Here is a 21,628-nt window from a genome sequence, read left to right on the forward strand (position 1 = left end):
TCTTAGTACTTCATTCCTTCTTTCAGGAGAACCAAAATATATGAAGACCTGACAAACAGGCAGGGAGATTCCCTCTAAATTGTACTGCTCAACAGATACAGGAGGGAAAAGACAAGGAGAAAGATGACAAGATCTCTCTTTCAGTAATAATATAAACTTGGGACACCAAAGTGATTTAGCTAAAGGTCAAAATGGAAGAAAAGACTATCTAAATACAGAGTCAGCTAAAGAACTGGGCATTTTTATTTGTTTGTTTATTTTGGTACCAGGGATTGAACCCAGGGGCACTTGACCACTGAGCCACATCCCCAGCCCTATTTTATCTAGAGACTGGGTCTTGCTGAGTTGCTTAGGGTCTTGCTAAGTTGCTGATGCTGGCTTTGAACTTGCGATCCTCTGACCTCAGCCTCCTGAGCCACTGGGGCTTACAGGCGTGTGCCACTATGCACAGCTAGGACTTGGGTATTTAAAACTCATTTTAAAACAAACATAATGCCTGGGAAATACATGACAGTTACTTTGAATCAAAAGGTAGTAGGGTTGCTGAGCACAATGGAGCATGTCTGTAATCCCAGAGACTTGGTAGGCTGAGGCAAGAGGACTGCAAGTTTGGGGCCAGCCTGGTGAATTTAGCAAGACCCTGTTCCAAAATAAAAAATAAGGCTGGGCACAGTGGTGCACACCTGTAATCCCAGTGGCTCAGGAGGCTGAAGCAGGAGGATCACAAGTTCAAAGTCAGCCTCAGTAACTTAGTGAAGCCCTAAGAAATTTAGTGAGACCCTGTCTCAAAAGAAAAAATGAAATGGGCTAGGGATGTGTCTCAGTGGCTAAGCATCGCTGGGTTCAATCCCTGGTACAAAAAAAAGTAAATTAGGAGCTGGGAATGCAGTTCAATGGAAGAGCACTTGCCTAGCATGCAAGAGTTTCTGGACTGATAGCATATAATCATCTGGGGATTGATAGAATGCAATCCCCAGTACCATATAAATTTACTGTAAATAGTAAATTAGAAAAAAGAAGTATAATTAGGCTTTGGGTTCTCAGATCTTGTTTGACACATCTACTGAAGCTTCAGGGGAGGTTTATCTCCAGGGTATGTTTCTTTTCAGCAAACAGAACTTCCCTCAATGTCAGTGTGGCTCACTTCTTTGCCATTTTTGAATTGAGGTTAGTTTCATTTATACCTTCTGTAGATGTTCATGGAAAATACTATCTCTAATCCACGCCCCAAATCAGTACCTGACTCTAATAAATATGCTTGTCACCTCTTACTTTAATTAACTTTCACTGGAATGGTTCACTTAAGAAAAAATGCGGGCTGGGGAGATAGCTCAGTCGGTAGAGTGCTTGCCTTGAAAGCACAAGGCCCTGGGTTCAATCCCCAACACCGCAAAAAAAAAAAAAAAATGCAACTGCTAAAGAGAATACAGGGAATTTACAAGCTTGGATCTTTCTTCTCTCTGTTCCCATTACCCACAACCTAATTCTCATAATAATTACCCTGATTCTGCAGTTCATCCAAGTCCATGAAGCGGCTGGGATGAGGGTTAAACCCTTTAGCAGCCTCTAATTCCTTTTCCCGTTTCCTTCGAAGTTCCTGTTCCTGGGCCCTCCTGGTCACCTCTTCCTGCAATTCATCCAGTTCACTTTTAGAAGATACCTCCCCAGCTAGGACATAAGCAAAAGATGAATCAACATTTCTATAAAAAAGATAAAGCACCTGCTAAATTTATGAGTACTGTGGCATCTTCCCTTCAATTTGAAGTAAATGTTTTGGATACTGATTTCCATATCATATTCTGGGCTCTGAATAATAAAAATCACAGCAAAACAACAAAACTATTTGAACACTTGGTATAACAACACGACACCTAACATTTATTAAACATTTTCAATGTACCAGGAATTGTTTTAAGCACTTTTACATATTATTTAATTGTCGTAACTGATGAGGTAGATTCTCTTACCCCATTTTAGGAATGAGAAAACTGAATCACAAAAAGAGTACCGCAGTTGGCAAAAGGTAGAAGTGACTTCAAGGGCTGGGGTATAGCTCAGTGGTGGAGCACTTGCCTAGCACATGTGAGGCACTCGGTTTGATCCTCAGGACCACATAAAAATAAATAAAATAAAGGTATTGTGTCCATCTACAACTAAAAAAAATTAAAAAAAAAAAAGAAGGGACTTCAAGTCACTAGGTTAAATTCGTAATCCATGCTCTTAACCAGTAAGGAGCACTCTATCAGAGCTTTAAGCAAGTTATTTTCTCACCCTTAATTTCTATCTTTTCTTTAATGAGTTTGTAAAATATCCACAGTAGTAAAACTCTGCTGCATAAGTGTTCATAGATTTAGAATAATTTCCATGATAAATTAAGTGTTTCTGTCACTTTGAGTGCCAGAATAATATGTATAATAATATACATAATATGTACTATGGACAGTATGATTTCTTTTTTTTTTTTTTTGGTACTGGGGATTGAACTCAGGGGAGCTCAACCAGCCCTATGTTGTATTTTATTTAGAGATAGGGTCTCAGTGAATTGCTTCATACCTCACCATTGCTGAGACTGGCATTGAACTCTGGATCCTTCTGCCTCAGCCTCCAGAGCCACTGGGATTACAGGTGTGCACCATCACACCTGGCTAAGAATTTCTGATATTATGCACCAGTTCTTTTTTTTTTAATGGTGGTGAGGGGCTGGGGGTATAACTCAGTGGTAGAGCATTTGCCTAGTATGCAAAAGGCCCTGGGTTTGATCCTCAGCACTATAAAAAATGAACAAAAAATTATATTTTTATATATATATATATATATATATATATATATCCCTAAACTATGTATTTGTGTAAGCATAGAAAAAGAGATAGAAGTATATATAACATAATGGTAACACGGATACCCTTCAATTTCAGGAGGCAAAAAGCAGGTTAATAAATTATTGCACTTGATTTACTTATATAGTTTTTCACTTTTTTACTGTTGCATTATAGTTGTACATAATTGTGGAATTTGTTGTTGCATATTTGTGTTGCATACATGCACACAATATAGCAATATAATTTGGCCAATATCATTCCTCAATATTTCCCCTTTCTCTACCCTCCTACCTCCCACTGGTCCCTTTCCTCTACTCTACTGATCTCTCTTCAATTTTTATGAGATCCCTCCCACTTTTCTTTTCCTTTTTCCTCTCTAGCTTCCACATGAGAAAAAGCATGTGACTGTAGTTTTTTTATTTTTTGTAAGTGTTCAGTCCTCAGATAAAAAGTGCCTTTATAGAATGATTAGATCAAACTGTGGGACACATAGGGCTTATTATACAAAAAGGATGGTGAAATTATATGTTATGGGAAGAATTTTGTCATAATTCTTTGATAAGTATTTTTTACCAGTTATAGAATCCTGTCAGATTCTATGCACCTGGTCCAGAATTGAAGATTATTAGGGAAATTGTGAGACTCACTCTTTAGTGTACTGGAAAGGTATTGACTATCTGAAGAGAAAAAAAGGGCAATATGCTCGTGTATGATCACGTTTCTTAAAACAAAGTCACTCAACATGAAAGAAATTAAAATGTAGGAAATAAACAAACCAAGTGTGTGACTTCACTGGGAAGCATGAATTTCTTCTACTGGTCTCTGACTTACTCTAACCAAGTATTCCTGACATATCTGACTCTATAGGTATTACTCTGCTTACCAGATGTCAGCAACCTACAGTACACATATTAAAAAGCTAAAATGGTTTATGCGTTTTTATTAATGTTGCAGCACACCCCCTATCCAACCACCTCTAAGAACCCTCAGTAACTATCAAGAGATTGGTAGTTAAGACTAGGATGTAGAGAGGCAGGGGCAATGTTAAGTTTGAATCACTTATTTCACAGTTTTGCCCACAGCCTACATGTCCTTTCTGTATCTCAATTCACAGTACTAATCAACAAGAAACTAATTTCTGATGAAGCTGCCCCTATACCAAGGAAAACACTAGGATTTATTCTTCTTAAGAATGGAGTTGTTACTACTGCTGTTTAGCAAATTTCTCTCCCTTTATTCCCACAAGTACTCTCCCCAAGGTAGAAACACTGAGGCAAGTCATAACAGAAAACAAAAAATAGATAAATCCAATGATGGAACAGCTAGAAAACCTCATATTTACATTCTGATGTAAATATGTGGAATTTGTTGTTGCATATTTATACATGCACACAAACTAAAAGTGTCCTCTAATTTCAAATCTACTCAGGTAAGGCTGTTCCCCAAATAGAATTAATCTTCAAATCCAGTCCTCCAAATCCACTGTCCTTCTGCTTACCTGAAAGAGGTTGAGTCTTTGTCCAGCCACTCATGGATACTGTGGAGTCCACCTCTAGAATGCTACTGCTGTGAGATTTTGGGATATGACGCCAAGAAGGGACTAACCCAGCTGATCTCTTAGTACTTGGATCCCTTCAAAAAAGAACCAGAATCTAGTAGAAGTACCAAACGGGTGATTACCAGCAATATCCCTAAGACTAAATTCCTACAATGAAACATCAAACTAATATATTTCTGAGAGGCAGGTATGGTAGCATGCACCTGAGGTCCCAACAACTCAGGAAGCTTGTCTCAGGAGGACTGTCTGAGTCTAGGAGTTCAAAGACAGTCTGAACATAGCAAGAGCCCTTCTCGAGAACTTAAAAAAAAAAAAAAAAAGGGGGGGGGGCGAGGGGAGGCTGGGGTTGTAGTTCAATAGTAAGCACTTGCCTAGAATGCATAGGGTCCTGAGTTCAATCCTAGCATAAAACACACACACACACACACACACACACACACGAGCATCTGCTAAACTACTTCTGGAAACTGAAATATTCTTCATTTCCTCCATTTTATCTTAACTCATTCACATCTTGTGCATCTAACATAAATACTGTCAGAGTAGACATTCAAAATCTATTAAATGAATTAATGAATATATTATATATATTTTTTTCATATTATATATTATCTTTCTTTTTCTTGCTAAATTTTTTTTTCTTTTTTCTCCATGTGATGGTGTGCGTGGGGACCAAACCCAGGGCCTCATGTATGCTAGGCAAGTACTCTACAACTGAACTATATCCCCAGCCCAATCTTACTAAATTTTTGTGGCATCTTCTCATGAGCAAAACTGAATAGAGTCCTGTGCCTACATAAGAAGAGTGGGAAAGAATGAGGATGTGGTAGCACCCTTATAGAAGATATACTCATTCCTTTCAGAGCAGCTATACTATTAGGAAAACTGTCTCTGCGGCAACTCAGTAAAAACAATATATGTAGATCAGAAACACATAGAACAAACTGCTTTACAAGTAGGGTGCAATGAGCTCTATTTAAATTGTCACCTTTATCTTATAGGATTATGAATGTCACTGGCTTCATAAAACACACAATCCCCAGTTATCCTAAAAAACCAAACCAAAACAAAAATTCTCCCAAGTTAGAAAGCAAGAATAAGTAATCGTCGGTTTTTTTCTTGGATGACAGAAATATAAAGGTGTGCTTTACTAATTGATTCCTTCATTGAAAATTATCAAACAATTTTTAAATACATTTTTAAATTCTATATCTTCAAGATATAGGAAATTATGAGATATACATAGATGGTAATAAGACTATTGTAAGTGAAGCAAAATGAACATATCCATCATCTTACATATTTTCTCTTCTTGTTTTTGTGCCAAGAGCAGCTAAGATGTCATGTGACATGAATTCTATAAGCAGTATAATGTTTTGGGTTTTTTTTTTTTTTTAAACAGGGCTCAGTGGTAGAACACATTCTAGCATGTGTGAGGCCTGGGTTCAATACTCAGCGCCACGTATAAATAAAAATAAATAAATAAAAAAATAAAAAAAAGATTCATTGACAACTAAAACAAATTTTTGAAAAAAATATATTTTTTAGATGTTGATAGACCTTTATTTTATTCATTCATTTATATGTGGTGCTGAGAATCAAACCCAGTGCCTCACACATGCTAGGCAAGCGCTCTACCACTGAGTCACAACTCCAGCCCAACAGTACAATGCTGATGCCTATATTTCTCATTATTATATATTAGATTCAAAACTTGTTCATCCTACATATCGGAGAAATTTCAAACATTTAGTTTTCTTTTTGGAATTGAACTCAGGGACACTTTGGCACTGAGCTATAACCTCAACCCTTTTCATTTTGAGGCAGGTTCTCACTAAATTACTTAGGGACTGGCTACATTCCTGAGGTTGGCCTCAAACTTGTAATCCTCCTGCCTCAGCCTCCGGAGTTGCTGAAATTACAGGCATGAGCCACCATGCCCAGAAAAATATGAAACATTTCACAAATTTACATATTCTTGCAAAAGGGGCCATGTTAATCTTTTGTATTCTTCCAATTTTAGTACATATGTTGCTGAAGTAAACACTAAGGAATTATTTTATATCTAATACTTGAAAGCTCTCTCATTTTTTAAGTGTCTTTGTTCTTTCTGCCAGCAGAGGGTGCTGCTGCTATAGAAAGTTGATAGAGCACACAGATAATATTAAAGCCCATTTCTCAATTTATTTAAACCATGGTTGAAAGCTCCAAGGAAAGCTCACATTGCTGCAAGGGCAACACCTATTCAAAGTCCAAATAATACCTGCAGATACTTGAGCTCTCAAGCAAGGCTGCATCCATGCTGACAGGGCTGCTGCTGTTCCTCTCACTGCTCTCATAACCAGATTCCATTCGCTGGATTAGGCGAGGGTGTTGCTCTAAAAGGTGAGAGCCTGGCCTTGCTGAACCCCAGGGCTTGTACTGGGGGCTTGGTCCAACAGCTTTAGTGTTGTAAGCAGGTGGCTTGTTTAGTTCATCTGGTATAAATTCTTTAGCTGTCTCAATCAAAGAACAAGTATGGAAAGGAGGTAGATTAAGCATCTGCCTACATAAAGACCTGTTCCTCCCTCCAACCACTCATTCATTCAACTCACATTCCCAAAAACCTGACATCAGAGTAAAAATGTTCCTTGCCAGGTGTATCAGAAAACCAGATTTTTAAAAATACATAAATCATCTTTATTATAAAATCCCATTCTTCCCTAATTATCTCCTCACCTGAGTCCTCAGCAAAGGGGCTAAGCTGGGTATAGCCACAATGCTTCCTTTTGTCCTTACTAAAAATACTGTCAATATTCAGAGACTCCCGTTTGGGTCTCCATGTTGGACGATACTTGCTGGAAGAACTGGATTTTGACTCACTGCTCGTGCTCTCTATTTCCCAATCACGAGAGTGTAAAGACAGGTTCCTAAGAGGTTTTTTGTCAGGCTGGTCTCCTCCCCTACTCCCATAGGGAGATCCTACATTGGTTTGAGAAGCCAGGGATGGTCTGTTATGAATCATATTGCTGACTGTCTCTTTAAAATCCCTTAGCCTGTTGGTGCTGCTGGATGATTTGGAGGCATTCCTAGGAGCCTGCTTCTCTTTCAGTGTTTCTCCTAAAAACACAAAGAATGAAACAAATATAGATGTTTAAAGTGATTACAGATACCCAGATCCCAAAGTCCAGAAAATAAGGAAAAACCCTTTGAACAGAAAGGAGAAACCAACAGTCTGAATGTGATATAAGTTTGGTAGGAAATGAAAATGAGAAGCAATGCAGAGTAGCTTGCCTTCACTGTGATATCCTGAGGCCTGTGGCTCATCACCTTTCCTCCTAAGACGGCCAGAGTTCCTCTTGCGCTCTACTGGGGACCCTTTCTTAGATGTGTGTTTCTGATTACATTCACTATCAGTCAGGTGTCCTGAAAGAACAAGGAAATGGAGTTAGCTGGTATCTGAGTGACCTCCAACCCCCATGGCAGTGCCACAGATCCGAAGCATTTGTGGCCAAAGCTATCTGATTTAAGAGTAAGAATCTTTCTAGAAAAATGAGAGAAACTCAGATATTTAATGACAGCTTTCAAATGTAAAATGTCTCCTGAACTATTACCAGGCTCAAACCACACTCATAATCTTTCCAGTGACCCAGAAGGACTAAAGATACACGCTTGGTAATTTTTTGTTTGCCTCTATGGGGTGGAGATCAAACCTAGAGCCTCGAAAATGCTAAGCAGGTACTCTACCTGCTACACCTCAAACTATGGTACATTTTGAAAGGTAAAAGTTTTAGAGCTTATATAAAAATGTCATGTGTGTGTGTGTGTGTGTGTGTGTGTGTGTGTGTGTGTACACGTACATATATATACATATATATCATAAATTGAAGAGTTTTTATTTGGCAACACATACTAAGTAAAGACTGAATTTTAGTACATTTGGTATTATCTCATGGGTCCCAGCCTTTGACCACTAGAATTCTGATTATTTATAACTTTAAGACCTAGTTCTAAACATTCCTTAAATGTGCATCATTTTAAAAGACATTTCAAAAAATAAAAAGACATTTCAATTTTGATTAATTCTCATTCTCATCTCCAATCCATGCTTTGCCAGATCTGACTTCACCCTGAAATTATACTTCATAAATCCTTAATAGTAATTATTAGGAAACCCAGGGAGGCTGGTTTATTTTATGTAACTTGCCCTGCTTCATGCCCACAGTACACAAATGTCTTCAGTATGATTTTGATTAGACAACAAAGATCAGATTCTAAAGGATATAATTAACTAAGCTGCTGAAAGCCAGAAGGTGAATTAAGTTTGAGGACATCCTTGGAGAAAACCACCTTGCTTCTCAAATGCACAGAAAGTTAATAGAAATTTGTTCTCATGTTAGTATATGAAAATCCTTGTTGATATTCAGGTATTAGCAAGGTAGTGATATGGATACTTTATTTTCTACCAATTGCCCCATGTATTCTTTTATTGCTTTAATCTGTTCTTTTGCAGTATTTGGGTCGACAAAAAAGGAATTAAGGAAGGAGGAAATTACTTGGAGCTACTAAATCTTACAATGCTAAACCAATAGATGCATTCCCTAACCAAACCTTTAACCTTACTCTCCTAGAAAAAGCAACCTGTTTATCATTGGTATGGCATCTCCCTGGTTCACTGTTTCAGAAATATGGTCTTATGGTCACACCTAATACCATCTATGCAGCAGTCATCAAAAGAAATCCAACACAAATTTGAGCAACTTCTAGGTCCAATTATGAATTTACAAGAAATAAGAGACAGAGAAAAAGTTAAAGTATACAATAGAGATGAAATCAGCAAAATTCAAAATGTGAGCAATGTACAGAACAAAATACCTAGTTCTTCAATAGTAAATTACAAGGAAAAAACAGAGGCAAAGCCTATAAGTTAAAAGTAACCTAAAAGACTCAAATCCTCACAATGTACAGATCTCATTTGGATTTTATGTGAAACAAATAATTAGAAAATTATGACATTTACAAAAAAATATTTGGACACTCATTGATTATTTAGTGGTTTTAAGGAATTATCTTTTTTGGGGGTGGGGGTGCAGTACTGGGGATCTAATCCAGAGCCTCACATATGCTGGGCAAGCACTATTCCACTGAGCTATATCCCTAGCCTTCATTATTATTTTTTTTTTACTATTTTTTTAATATAATAATGGTTTGTATAAAAAAACAATTCATTATGTTTTAGTAATACATATGAAACAATTTATGGAAGAAATATAATGCTTAGGATTTGGTTCAAATTAATTCAGGAATGGGGAAAGTGGGTAGAACTAGATGGGTCATGAGTTATCATTACTAAACTAGGTGATGGGTACACAGAGGGGCAGTATACTGTTATATACACATATGACTGTCTGAAATTCTCAATTTAAAAAAGGTCAGACACAAAATATAACCCAATATAAAGCCAGAAACTCACAAATTCCCAAAGTTCTTAAGAATATGGGCACTGTTTTATGTCTCAGATGTTCTATCTCCCATAATGAACTTTTCATCTCAGGATTCACTCTCTATTCTTTCTTCCTTCTATGCACTACATTGATTTCCTCCAATGACAAAGGTACACTCTCCAACAGATAAAACAATTTAAGAATGTTCTCTGTGTGGAATGCACAATGATAAGCAAGTTATCTTTTTTCTTCTTTTGCATCTGAAGGACAGAAGCAGGTGTCCCCTTCTCATAAATATACTTTCTCTTCTTACATGAGAACATCATGAGGTATAAGAAGATCACAGGGTTTAATTGGGCACTAAGAGGAAGGACAGGATTCAAAAGGGTAACAGGAGAGAAATGGACTTCAGGATAATTACATCAACAATCATATTACAATGACCCTTATTGATTTGTTGTTGCTGACGGAAGTATGTGCAATGGAGCATCATTGTTCATTCAGAACTGTGTTTCCTTGCATCCCACTCAATTACCCAACAAAGTTCTATGCCTTTCCACCCTGCATGACAAACATTTCTGACTTGCCTCAGTTTCTTTTTCTTGGGAGACCTTCTATGCAGGAATTGAATCAGGCAAGAAGGGTCCTCTGTATAAGTCCCTACCTGTGTCCCGACTGCTCTGGGACATGGAATCATTCTCCACCTTATAGATGACTGTCCCCTGAGAATCTGAAGAGAAGTGACTGACCACAGACTCATGGTGGGAGTGTTTGTAGGGATAGCTCTCCGTTGAGGAATCTGTTCGAGTGTCACTTGAGATGGAGGGCTCCCTCCCTAAGGGAAGGAGGAGACACATATGCAAAAGTGAGGAAAGACAGTGACAGAAGAGGAAAAGAAATTGATACAACAAAGATCCATAAAGCAAGAACTTCCTAGAAGGAAGGGTGAGAATGATATAGAGTCATTCTTCCTAACTTCCAGATATTCCAGACACACATAAAATTCTTCCCACTTCTGTCCCTAACTTGCTAAAGCCCTCACTTTGCCTGCCGCTGTGAAAAACTGTGGGGATTTTAGAAAACCTATGGGAAAAAAGTAGAAGAAATGAAAAAGTTGTAGGAAGTAAGATCTATTGAGATGGAAAGTCCCAGGCCAACCAGTACATAACCAGTTGTTTACCTATCCTATCATACTTTTCCTGTACTGCCATGAGTATTGCTGTAAAAATCTTAATTGATATTATATGTATTTTAATATCACTGAGAAACTATGAGGCTGATATCTAATTGTTGGTTTTAATTAGTTCAATCAATCAGAATGCTTTCTTTCAAACACCTAACTGAAATATGCACAACAGGACAAATGAGTGTTTGACTTAAGGGAGAAGTAAAGCAGGTCTGTGTGGGATCCCTAAGTATGAAGAAAGCACCAGGTACCAAGCAGGAGGGAAGGAGAAAGATGTCAAAGTCAAATATCTTCTTCAAAATTATACCAAGAGCCAGTGCAATATCCAGAAGAGAAAAAAAAAAATTTCTTCTTCCTTTTCAGAAATCAGAACAAAACTACCAGGATTATACTTCAAATATTATGAGCCTCTATGGGCTAGCCTGAGACTTTAGACATCAAACTGAAAACTGTTTGTATAGGAAAACATTTAAGTTCTAAAAAACTGACTCAGAAAAGAAAAATTGATTCATAAGCTGTATTTGGAATTTTAAAATAAACTCTCTCATCATCTCCCCAAAATGATTAGCTTTGCAGTAATTCAATTTTTCTTGTCTTAACAATTCACTTAACTCACTATTAAACTGCTAGTAAGAATTAACCTCTCTACCAACATTAGAAGACTACTGGAGGCTCCCTCCCAAACTTAGTTTCTTGGTGTAAATGAATATAGTATCCTTCTCACTTTTGAGTTGGAGTCAACTGACTTAGGAAACAAACCTTTGAAGGTTAAAGGAAACAAAGCTTGACACAAGTTAGATTTTAGCACAAGTTGTCACTTCTTTCTTATATCTAAAAGATCTTCTCTCCCTTTCCAAGATAGGCTATGTACTAAGCACCCAAATATGAGTCACAACTATCTGATCACATGAAATGGGAAGAGAGGAGAGGTTGAGAGAGAGAGGTTGCTCACCTGAATCCTCACTATCGTAGCATGTCCTGCTGTATGACTGGAACTGAGCTTGGGGAGGCAAGTCCTGGGTAGACACTGGGGTACCCTGGGGGTCTGCATAAAGCAGCAGCAGGGGCTGATAATGTCCCTTGATGCATTTGGTTACCACGTCCTTCCATTTGGGGCCAATCTGTATCAGAAATAATCAGAAAAACATGACAATTATACTTCATATTCACAATTCATAATATATCTTCTTGTTCTGCTTTATTAAAGAAAAGAATTGGGTAAAGAGATAATAAAAGAGATCTTAGACCTAAACTTAATAAATCTTTTTGTTACATCTTTTTTTGCTAAATCCTTTTAGAAAGCATTAAAAATCCCGTAAAACTGGAGCTGGGGTTGTAACTCAGTGGTAGAGCATGTGCCTAGCATATGTGAGGCACTGGGTTTGATTCTCAGCACTGCATATAAATGAATAAATAAATAAAGATCCATCAACAACTAAAAAAAATTCCCATGAAATAAAGAAATGATAAATAAAATTACTTTTATTTTTGTGAAACATCAACCCAGTTTTGAAATATGAATAAAAGCTCTCAAAGGTGGGACATGCTATGTGAAAGAACTTCAGTTGCCTTAATGCCAATTAATTTTCTCAGACATCTGATTAAAGCTTTCATTTGAAATTTGCACTTCCATGATTTTCTCCTAAATATTAAAATCACTCTTAAGAAGATGAAGAGCACACAGGCATTCTCTTGCAGTCTGACATAGAATAAATGACATTCACTGTCAGAGTTTACACATGATAGGGCACAAAATGTCAAACTGCTTAGAATAGACAGCTGAACCTCTCAGTCTTAGCCCTATGATGGAATCAGCTCTGCTATCACAGTGAAAAAGAGTAACGGAACAGTCATGGCAACAACAATCCAATCAAATCCCCAGACTCATCCCACCGTAAGCAATAATTTATATCAGCCCTGAGATAAAGTATTGCCCAATGGTAATTCCAAGATTTGGAATTCTAAATTTTGTGTTGACTTTATACCCTAATTTGAGAAATTAGCTTGTTCCCACTCAAATGATCCAATTAACACACTTTAAAAATAGGACTTTGTTTTCTGATGAGGGGATTCAGAAAAAACAACAGAAGATACATTGATCCTATCCTATCTTTAAAGAACTAAGCATCTATTGGAGAAGACAAGACTAATACTCTTATGAAATCTGGCAGACAGTTACAAGGAAAGAGAAAAAAAGTACATTGTAGAGAGATGGGCGAGGTCACCTTTCAAATTTATGAAAATAAAAAATGAAGATAAATGAATATCCTTGTTTTTATTTGTTTGTTTTGGGTACTGGGAATTGAACCCAGGGGTGCTTTACCACTAAGTTACATTCCTATCCCTTTTTGTTTTGAGACAGGATCTTGCTAAGTTGCTAAAGGACTTGCTAAATTGACGAGGCTGGCCTCAAACTTGACTCCTGCTTCAGTCTCCAGAGTCACTGGGATTATAAATCTGTGCCACCATGCCTGGCTATTCTTGCTTTTTTTATTGTAGTCACCAAACACTTCAAGAAAGCCTTGACTATTCCTACCTCCTTGACATGAGCATCATCAAAGTACATCCACTTGCGTATCTTTGTTTGAAAAAAGAATGTAGAATAATGTTTGCCATAGTAACAGATCATTCCTACTAAGTACAGTTCAGACTGCTTGGCCCGGTCATCTGTCACTCTGAAAAACAGCTGTAGGGAAAAAAAGAAAAGGAAGGAAAAGAACTGTTATATATTCAACCATTTCACATCACCTCTCAGTAGACTCCACCAACATTTAATTAAGGTACTAACTTGCTCTTCCTCCCTTCAGTCTAAGTTTTTTTTGCTAATCCAGATTAATTATCAGAAATAAACCTAAACATACACAAGACTGGGATCCTAATTAGAATAAGATATATTCCATGCTTGTGTAAACATATGAAAATGAATTCTACTGTTATGTATAACTAAAAGAATAAAAATTTGAAAAATTTAAAAAACAGAAATAAACCCAAGAAGGGAAAAAGTAAGGAAAAGCAAGACAGACAGTGGCCAGTAAGATGGCAAGAAGTGATGCTTCTTCATACTTTTCAGTATTTTCTTCCTGAGGCCTATCATAAGAGGAGGCAGGAAAGTGTTTTTATTTTAAATGCTCTTAAGTTTCAAAGGTTTCTTATCAGCTGACCATACAAATATAAAATTTCCTATTGAGAACTTAAGTAGGGGGAAAGAAAGTCCTTAGGATCAATACAACCATTCTGGTTATCAGCATTGCAATTCCTAGGTGCCCAATAAAGTCCTGAGTGCTAAGAGACAAAAATATTTAAAGAAAAGGATTCTGGCCTTGAGGAACATACTTGGTTAAGAAATAAACATAAAATTTCAACCAAAACAGTACAGAATATGTAGACTATAGAAAATTTTTAAAAAGAGATGTTGTTATGCATAACCTTCTCAGGTCAGAAACCTAAGGAAACCTAAAATAAGTTTCCAAATAGTTTATTTATCCTCAATAATGGCTTAACAGCTTTAAAACAACAAAGGTTTCCCTTAGTCACAGGACTATCCTAGAGAGAAACTAGTAAAAAGAAAGTTAGCCTTTCTAGTTCTTCTTTAATCAAAAGAAAACCCTGGCTGTACCTACACTAAGACATAGACCTGATAAGGCAGAGATCCAAACTGAAGTCTTTTTCTTTATTTCCCTAAATAAATGTACCTCAAAAAACACTAAATTTTCTTCCAAGCTGCTTCATTATCTTTCAACAGATATTGGTTCCTTATATCCTTGGACTCAGGTTCCAACATTTATCTCCTTCAAATCCCATAGCAGCTATAATCAGGATTGCTCACTTCTTTGACCTTACTACCTTCCATGGTTAAATATACTTCCCTCCACCATGCTGTTATAAACAACAGTGAATACAGTATGCAATAACTTTATAAATTAATTCATTTTTACCAGTAGCTAAGTCTACCCATCCTATCCTTCAAGGTCAAAATCATTCCATTTCTTCTAAAAAGGCTTTACCACCTTCATAAAGGAAATACGTGAGCATGTACATACAGGTACAGGTATCTACATAAATAAGCATGAGTATATCCGTCCAAAACTCTATAATATGTGTCACCTAGGACATACCTTTTTATTCAGTGCTTGAGCAATACTAAGACACAAGAACTCTAAGTCAGAGATAAAGGTAACTAACACGCACATCACCCAACTTAAGGCAGGTGCCCAGACTGTGGATAACATCTTCTGCCAAGTCTGAATGGTCGGAGTCCCATACCAGCCCAATTGTGATAATCTGCGGAGCATTCATCAATACACAGCGAATCCGGATCCTCTCTCCACAGTTGCTCTGAAATACATATACCATGCTAAACCAACAAGTTTCCCACTGGCTCTGCCTTAATTCCACTGAGTCAATGTTCTCCTTCTCACTCTTAACCCCACCCAACTTAACTTACTGGACAGTTCCGCAGATCCCCCATGGTGCTGGCATTCTGCAGCAGCTCTCCAAACATGCTTGGCGAAGGTTTTTCTCGTCTTTCCAGCATACAAATAGCCTGATTGCTTCAAGATGGGGGGGGGGGGGGGTTTGAAGGGGGAGTAATGGTGGAACTTATACTGAGTTATGGTTAAATTTTTTTAAAAAATCATTCATACAAATTCCTAACTCACATGTTTGATCTTCTTCCTCTGCCCAAAATCCATAGCCCCTTATCCTGACCAGCCTCAGTGTCCCACAAACACAGTGAGTACTGCTACCTGTCCCAAAATCCAAAGCTCATAGAATCCCCATTTCTCCTCCCACTTTGCTGACCAGAACTGAGCCTAAGAAAAGAGGAGGGATGAGAGGGGAAAGAAGGAGAACAAACGTTATTTTTAAATAAATAAGTGTTCTGAGTTCAGAACACAGATTCAGCAATAAGGATAAACACTACGGGGAGCCTTCAGTCAAAGTCTAATCAACTGGAGAAGTGTCTAAGGGTATAACAGAGAACTCTCTAAGACTCACCAAAGGGAAGTGGTGGAGATGTAATGCACCATCTGGATGAAGGGCAGGGGATCAGAAGTGGCACCACAGCTAGTACATACACACTGGGCCAGGGAGAAAAAACAAAACTAAGCAGCCAGTCACAATATTTTGAAACCCATTTACAACCCACAACCCACGATAACATGTTCTTGAGGAAAAGATATAATTAGATATGGGGGCAAAGATAAGGGCTCACCTGCTCAAACAGTGTCATTGCAAATTTCTGGTGGGAAATGCAGTGTTGGGCAGTACATATATCTTCTTTGGTTTCATCAGCAATATGGAAGTGAATTCTCATCAGGAGGTTTTCCTAACAGGGAAAAAACAAAAACAATATACCAACAATACTTAAATAGACAAATGGACAAACTACCCAGAAAAATAGCAACTCTCCTAGAAAGGAGGAATAACACTGATTTTTTTTTTAGCATACCTTTATTTTATTTGTTTATTTTATGTGGTGCTAGGGATTTAACCAAGTACCTCACACATACTAGGCAAGCACTCTTATCACTGAGCTACAGCCCCAACCCCAATACCATTGATTTTTTTTAACCTTTTTCAAAAAACAACATCAAAAGCCAGTCTCAGGAAATCAAGGGTAGACTGTTTTCTCTCATATGTGGAAGCTAGAGCAAAATAAGGGAAAGAAGGTGGGGAGGATCTGGTATCAAAAAGATATCAGATCAATAGAATAGGAGAAGAAGATAGGGAGAGAGACAGAAAAGAGAAGGAAATGCAGAATGAATTTTTAAAAAAACCATGCTATGTGCAGATATAAATATACCACAAGGAATTTCATTTCACCTTTATGAATAAGTAGAAAGAACCAATCAAAAATAAATAGATAAGCAAAAGGAAAATCAATAGAGTAGAGGAAGGAGAATTGGGAAAGGGAGAAGGGAAGGGAATAGTGGGGGAACATGAACTGAAATCAAATTCCATGCACGTGTGATATCATAAGGACTAACCCAACTACTATGTATGACTATAAGGCTTTAGTTTAAAAAGAAAAAAAAAAAAAAAAACTATCCAAATCAGAAAATGAGTATTAATCTAGTTTATTCAGATTTTATCAGTTTTACATGCACTTGTTTGTGTGTGCAATTTTATCACATGTACAGTCATGGAACCTCACTACAAGCAAGATATATAGCTAGGCATGGTGGTGCATGTCTGTAATCCCAGTAGCTCAGGAGGCTTAGGCAGGAGGATCACAAATTCAAAGCTATCCTCAGTACTCAGTGAGACCCTGACTCAAAATAAACAAATAAAAAGGGCTGGAGATGTGGCTCATTGGTAAGTACTCCTGAGTTCAATCGCTGGTACCAAAAAAAGAGAATGTTATACAAATGGGATTATAAGGTATGCAATCTTTTGATATTGCACTTTCACTCAGCATTGTTCCCTGGAGATCCATCCAAGTTGTTAAATAAATCAACAATTCACTCCTTTTTATTACTACATAGTATTCCATGGTACAGACATACTACAATTTTACTCACTACCCACTGAAAGGCACTTAAGTTACTTCCAACTTTTTCACTATTATGTATAGGTTTTTGTATGGCTGTAACTTTTTCTTTCTCTGGGATATATGTCCAGGAATGCAACTGCTGGATCATATGGTAATTTGCATGTTTAGTTCTATAAAAAATTACCAAACTTTTCCAGGGTAGAAATACCATTTTCAGCAATCCAAATTCTCAGGAGTATCTCTGATTTTTGGCCCCAAATAATTTTTTGGTCCACTTATCCTTTGATGGGATGTATATCAGTCTCAGATGTTTTTATTTGTTCCACAAAGTCTTTTAAAGATTGATGGATACAACACACAATTCAGAAAAATTAGGATCTTCTATTGAAGTCACTGGGGGCAACATAGATGTCTATATAGCATACCACATTTGTACTAGGGACTCGGTTATTCCCTGTTTACTATTTTTAACACCAGAGAAGTTCAGTAAAGTCCCTAGACCAGCAAAATCAGTATTAGCATTACCTAGGAAATTCTTAGAGATGAATATTCTTAGGTTCTATCCCAGGTTACTGAATCAGAAGCTCTGTGGAGTCCAGCAATTTGTATTTTAATGGCTCCTTGGAAACTAAGAGCCACTGTTTTATGCAAAGGCATGTAGAAATCTAGCCTAATCCTCAAGGAAAGATAATAAACCCATTAGGTAATTCACACTGCACAGACACTACAGAGTTATGAGAAACTAGATAAACTCCTAGTGATAACTAAAGATCAGGGCACAGTTAATTCCATTATGAAATAGTAAGTCCCTGATGGAGACCATTTAGCAGTCCTGTCCCATATCAAAATGGGTCAGAGGCCAGCACTTACAAAGCACTCTGCAGCATCATCCATAATTCCCAGCTGGAAACGCTGTTCATCCTGGAAAGTCTTTGCCAGAGCACTGCGGAGAGTATCAGATGGTAGCACTTTTTCACTACTACACTGAAACTGGTTAAAGATCCCCTGTAGAGAAAAGGTTAGACAAGAGAAAAAGCACAATGCTGTTATTAAACTTCTACACATACCACTTTGTCATGTTAGCATCTCTGTAGTGACAGTTATAGAAGCAAAAGTACTTCCCATGGATTGATATGCTTGCAGTTAGTAATTTAAAAAAAGAATCAAGAGTCAGAATGAAGGGCACAATCTGTGCTAATGGATCCTCCATCTGAGTGTGATACGAAGGACACATTAGGAGAGACCATTAATGAAATGCAGTTACCTTATTTACTCTGATAGAGATAGAAATAGATACTTAGGTTAAAAAAAGGGGGGAGGGGTAAGTCAGATGTAAATGGACTGGCAACTTATTCTCTGGGGACTCATTCTATAAAACTTGGCCCTGGGCTGGGGATACAGCTCAGTTGGTAGAGTGCCTGCCTCGCAAGCACAAGGCCCTGGGTTCGATCCCCAGCACCAAAAAAAAAAAAAAAAAAAAAAAAAAAAAAAACTTGGCCCTCTTCTTTTAAATTTTTTAGCTAATATAAAATTTAAAAAGTATAAAGAAGAATACAACAAAAACCTGTTGTCGGGGCTGCAATTGTGGCTCAGTGGTAGAATACTTCCCTAGCATGTGTGAGGCACTGGGTTTGATCCTCAGCACCACATAAAAATAAATAAAATAAAGATATTGTGTCCATCTACAATTTAAAAAAAAATTTAAATTAAAAACAACAACCTTTGTCTACCACCTAGAAATAAACATTCTATCATGTTTACTTCCAATCTACAGATAGAGCTAAAACAGTCTTCTTTAAGACTGCCCCGGGGGCTGGGGATATGGCTCAATAGGTAGAGTGCTTGCCTCACAGGCACAAAACCCCAGATTCAATCCCCAGTACCACCAAGAAAAAAACAACCTTCCCCATCTCTGAAAGTCACTCAGTATCATGAGTTTTTTGCAGAGTCTTCTGTTTCTAATACCTTTATATACAAATATATAATTATATAGCATAATTTTGTGTGTATGTGTATATTTTGTTCATGTAAAAACTATCACAGTTTCTTATTTTTTTTAAATACAGTATTGTTTTTGAGATCTATCCACATTGATGGATCTCAAAAACATTCTTCTTCTTTGCTGTACACCGTTTAATCAAGTGACAATACCACAACTATATTTCCATTTCTTTATTAACAGGCATTTTGGCAGTCTCCAATTTTTCTGCTATTATGAAGAGGCAATGACAACTTATATTCCTACCAGTATGTGATATAAACTGCCCCATAATCAAAATACTGTCAAAAATAAATATTGTTAGACTGGGTAAAGTTGGTCTTTCAAACTACTTTTAATCTCTCTGGGTCCTTTGTTAGCATAACTTGGGGCAAATATCTTCTAGTCTAATGACCTTGGTTATCGTCTATTTTTAGGCACAGCCATTTTTTGCTTCAGTGTAATTGTTATCATCTTCTCTGTCTTTACCTACACCTGACCCCTGTTGAAGGCAATGTCCAAAGATTGAAAACAAAAGTGGCAACAGGTAGCACTTGGCTGGATGAGGCCTTCTCAGGTGGTATTAGACTCCCCACAGAGACTAGAATGTGTTCCTTAACACTATGTGTCCCACATCCTCACTAAACCCTAAGATAAATGACCCACTCAGCAATGCATTATATACCAACAAGCCTCTTCAAAAGAAAGTATATCACTTCAAAGTATTAGCAATTTTTTCAGATTAAAAAAATGTTATTTTTCAGATACAATATGAATGAGACCAGAAACAAGACCACCTTATAAACCTACCAAAGTGATCTAAGAATATAAGGACCTACCCACGCTTGAGTGTCTAATTCTTGATCCTCATGGTATTTGACCTATCGGAAGGATTTAACTGAGCTGATCTTTAAAATGTTTTCTTCCCTTGGCATCTAAAATACCAAACGCTCCTGTTTGTCTTTCTACCTCGCTGGCCACTCCTTACCATTCTCCTTACCAATTCTAAGACTTAGCTATCTTGATTTCTCTACAGTCATTTGTACTCTTAGTAGTTTCACCTAGAATCATGGTTTAGGATACCACACATACATTGACAACTGCCACATTGACATCAACAGCCCAAATCTTCCTCCTGAATTCCAGATTTGTAAATCCATTTCATCTGCTACTATGCTAGTTCAAGTCAATTCATCCCTTCACTAGATGATTGCTACAATTTCTTGACTGACCCCCTTGGGTCTCAAGAAAACACACAGCAGTTTCAATACAGTAGTCAGATGATTTTTTAAAATATAAATCAGATAGTGCCATTCCTCTTCTCAAACCCTTTAAAGACTTATCATTCAATACTCAGTAAAAGTCAAAGTTATAAAGTCCTACATCACCTGGCCAACTAGTCTACTTTGGGCTCACCCCATATCAGTCACACAGGTCTCTTGCTGTGCCCCAAACCCACTATGCATGTTCAGGACCCAAGACTTTGCACTTAAATCAAAACTATTTTCCTCTTTCTACCCATACACTAGCATCTTTCCTCCTCATAAACATTCAATATCCATCCCTGAGGAAGTTAAGAACAGATTACTTGAACTGTGTAACTTCCAATTAGTTCCTTAAAATGATTCCATATGATGTGGAAGAGTCAGCACCAGCAATACATATTTAGTATTATTTAATAAGTTGTGGGGAAAATCTATTATAGTTATTCCAAGTTATTTTGGATCAACCTAGGAATCTATTCACAAGTCTATTATAAATTCAGGCAAAGGCAGGGCAGGGTCTTCCATAATTTTACTGGAAGGGAAGGAATGTCTATGAAAGACCCCTTAGGCCAAAAGAAAATATCTAGATCCACAATTAAACAGTTGGAGTATCTGTCCAGTGGCCTTTAGATTTTGAAATTTTAGAGGACTAAGGTGAAGAAAAGGAAGAGATTATTTCTACAAATTGCATGTGGTCTGACAACCTGATGATTTGATGAAATAAAGTCACACTAGCTTGGCAAAACTTAGTGGACTACTCCTGTTTCCCAGCCTGCTGTTCTTCTCAATTGTTACTGGTAAGACATTACCACTGACAAAAGTTCTAAAACTCTATCTCCAGGGCAAGGAATGAATAATATTTCTTTTTCTTTTTTTTGGTACCAGGGATTGAAAATCCCAAGGGTA

The 21,628-nt window shown here is 37.3% G+C and overlaps 1 protein-coding gene and 1 non-coding gene across 20 annotated transcripts in view; both read right to left on the reverse strand.

Moving 5' to 3' along the window:
• Positions 1-21,628, reverse strand: part of Usp54 (ubiquitin specific peptidase 54) — a 137,018-nt gene that overhangs the window by 18,558 nt on the left and 96,832 nt on the right. For 13 of the 19 annotated variants that reach the window (XR_007108708.1, XM_047552328.1, XM_047552327.1 and 10 more), the window contains 13 exons: positions 18,350-18,484; positions 16,199-16,312; positions 15,982-16,064; positions 15,431-15,536; positions 15,175-15,321; positions 13,523-13,672; positions 11,939-12,107; positions 10,465-10,635; positions 7,651-7,782; positions 7,096-7,476; positions 6,641-6,872; positions 4,318-4,451; positions 1,501-1,668 (listed from right to left, as the gene is read on the reverse strand). Coding sequence is in view for 18 of the 19 variants with exons in the window: in XM_047552328.1 (XP_047408284.1) it covers positions 1,501-1,668; positions 4,318-4,451; positions 6,641-6,872; positions 7,096-7,476; positions 7,651-7,782; positions 10,465-10,635; positions 11,939-12,107; positions 13,523-13,672; positions 15,175-15,321; positions 15,431-15,536; positions 15,982-16,064; positions 16,199-16,312; positions 18,350-18,484 (2,122 nt within the window). In the remaining variant the exon portion in view is untranslated. Of the gene's footprint in view, positions 1-1,500; positions 1,669-4,317; positions 4,452-6,640; positions 6,873-7,095; positions 7,477-7,650; positions 7,783-10,464; positions 10,636-11,938; positions 12,108-13,522; positions 13,673-15,174; positions 15,322-15,430; positions 15,537-15,644; positions 15,693-15,731; positions 15,798-15,981; positions 16,065-16,198; positions 16,313-18,349; positions 18,485-21,628 lie in introns of those variants that run through there. The other 6 variants (XM_047552335.1, XM_047552333.1, XM_047552346.1 and 3 more) reach the window with 4 other exon arrangements.
• LOC124986009 (U6 spliceosomal RNA) lies at positions 6,322-6,424 on the reverse strand. The gene has a single exon (XR_007108926.1). It is a non-coding gene; the product is annotated as a U6 spliceosomal RNA (small nuclear RNA).

Source organism: Sciurus carolinensis, chromosome 5, assembly GCF_902686445.1.
Source record: "Sciurus carolinensis chromosome 5, mSciCar1.2, whole genome shotgun sequence".
Classification (NCBI taxonomy): domain Eukaryota; kingdom Metazoa; phylum Chordata; class Mammalia; order Rodentia; family Sciuridae; genus Sciurus; species Sciurus carolinensis.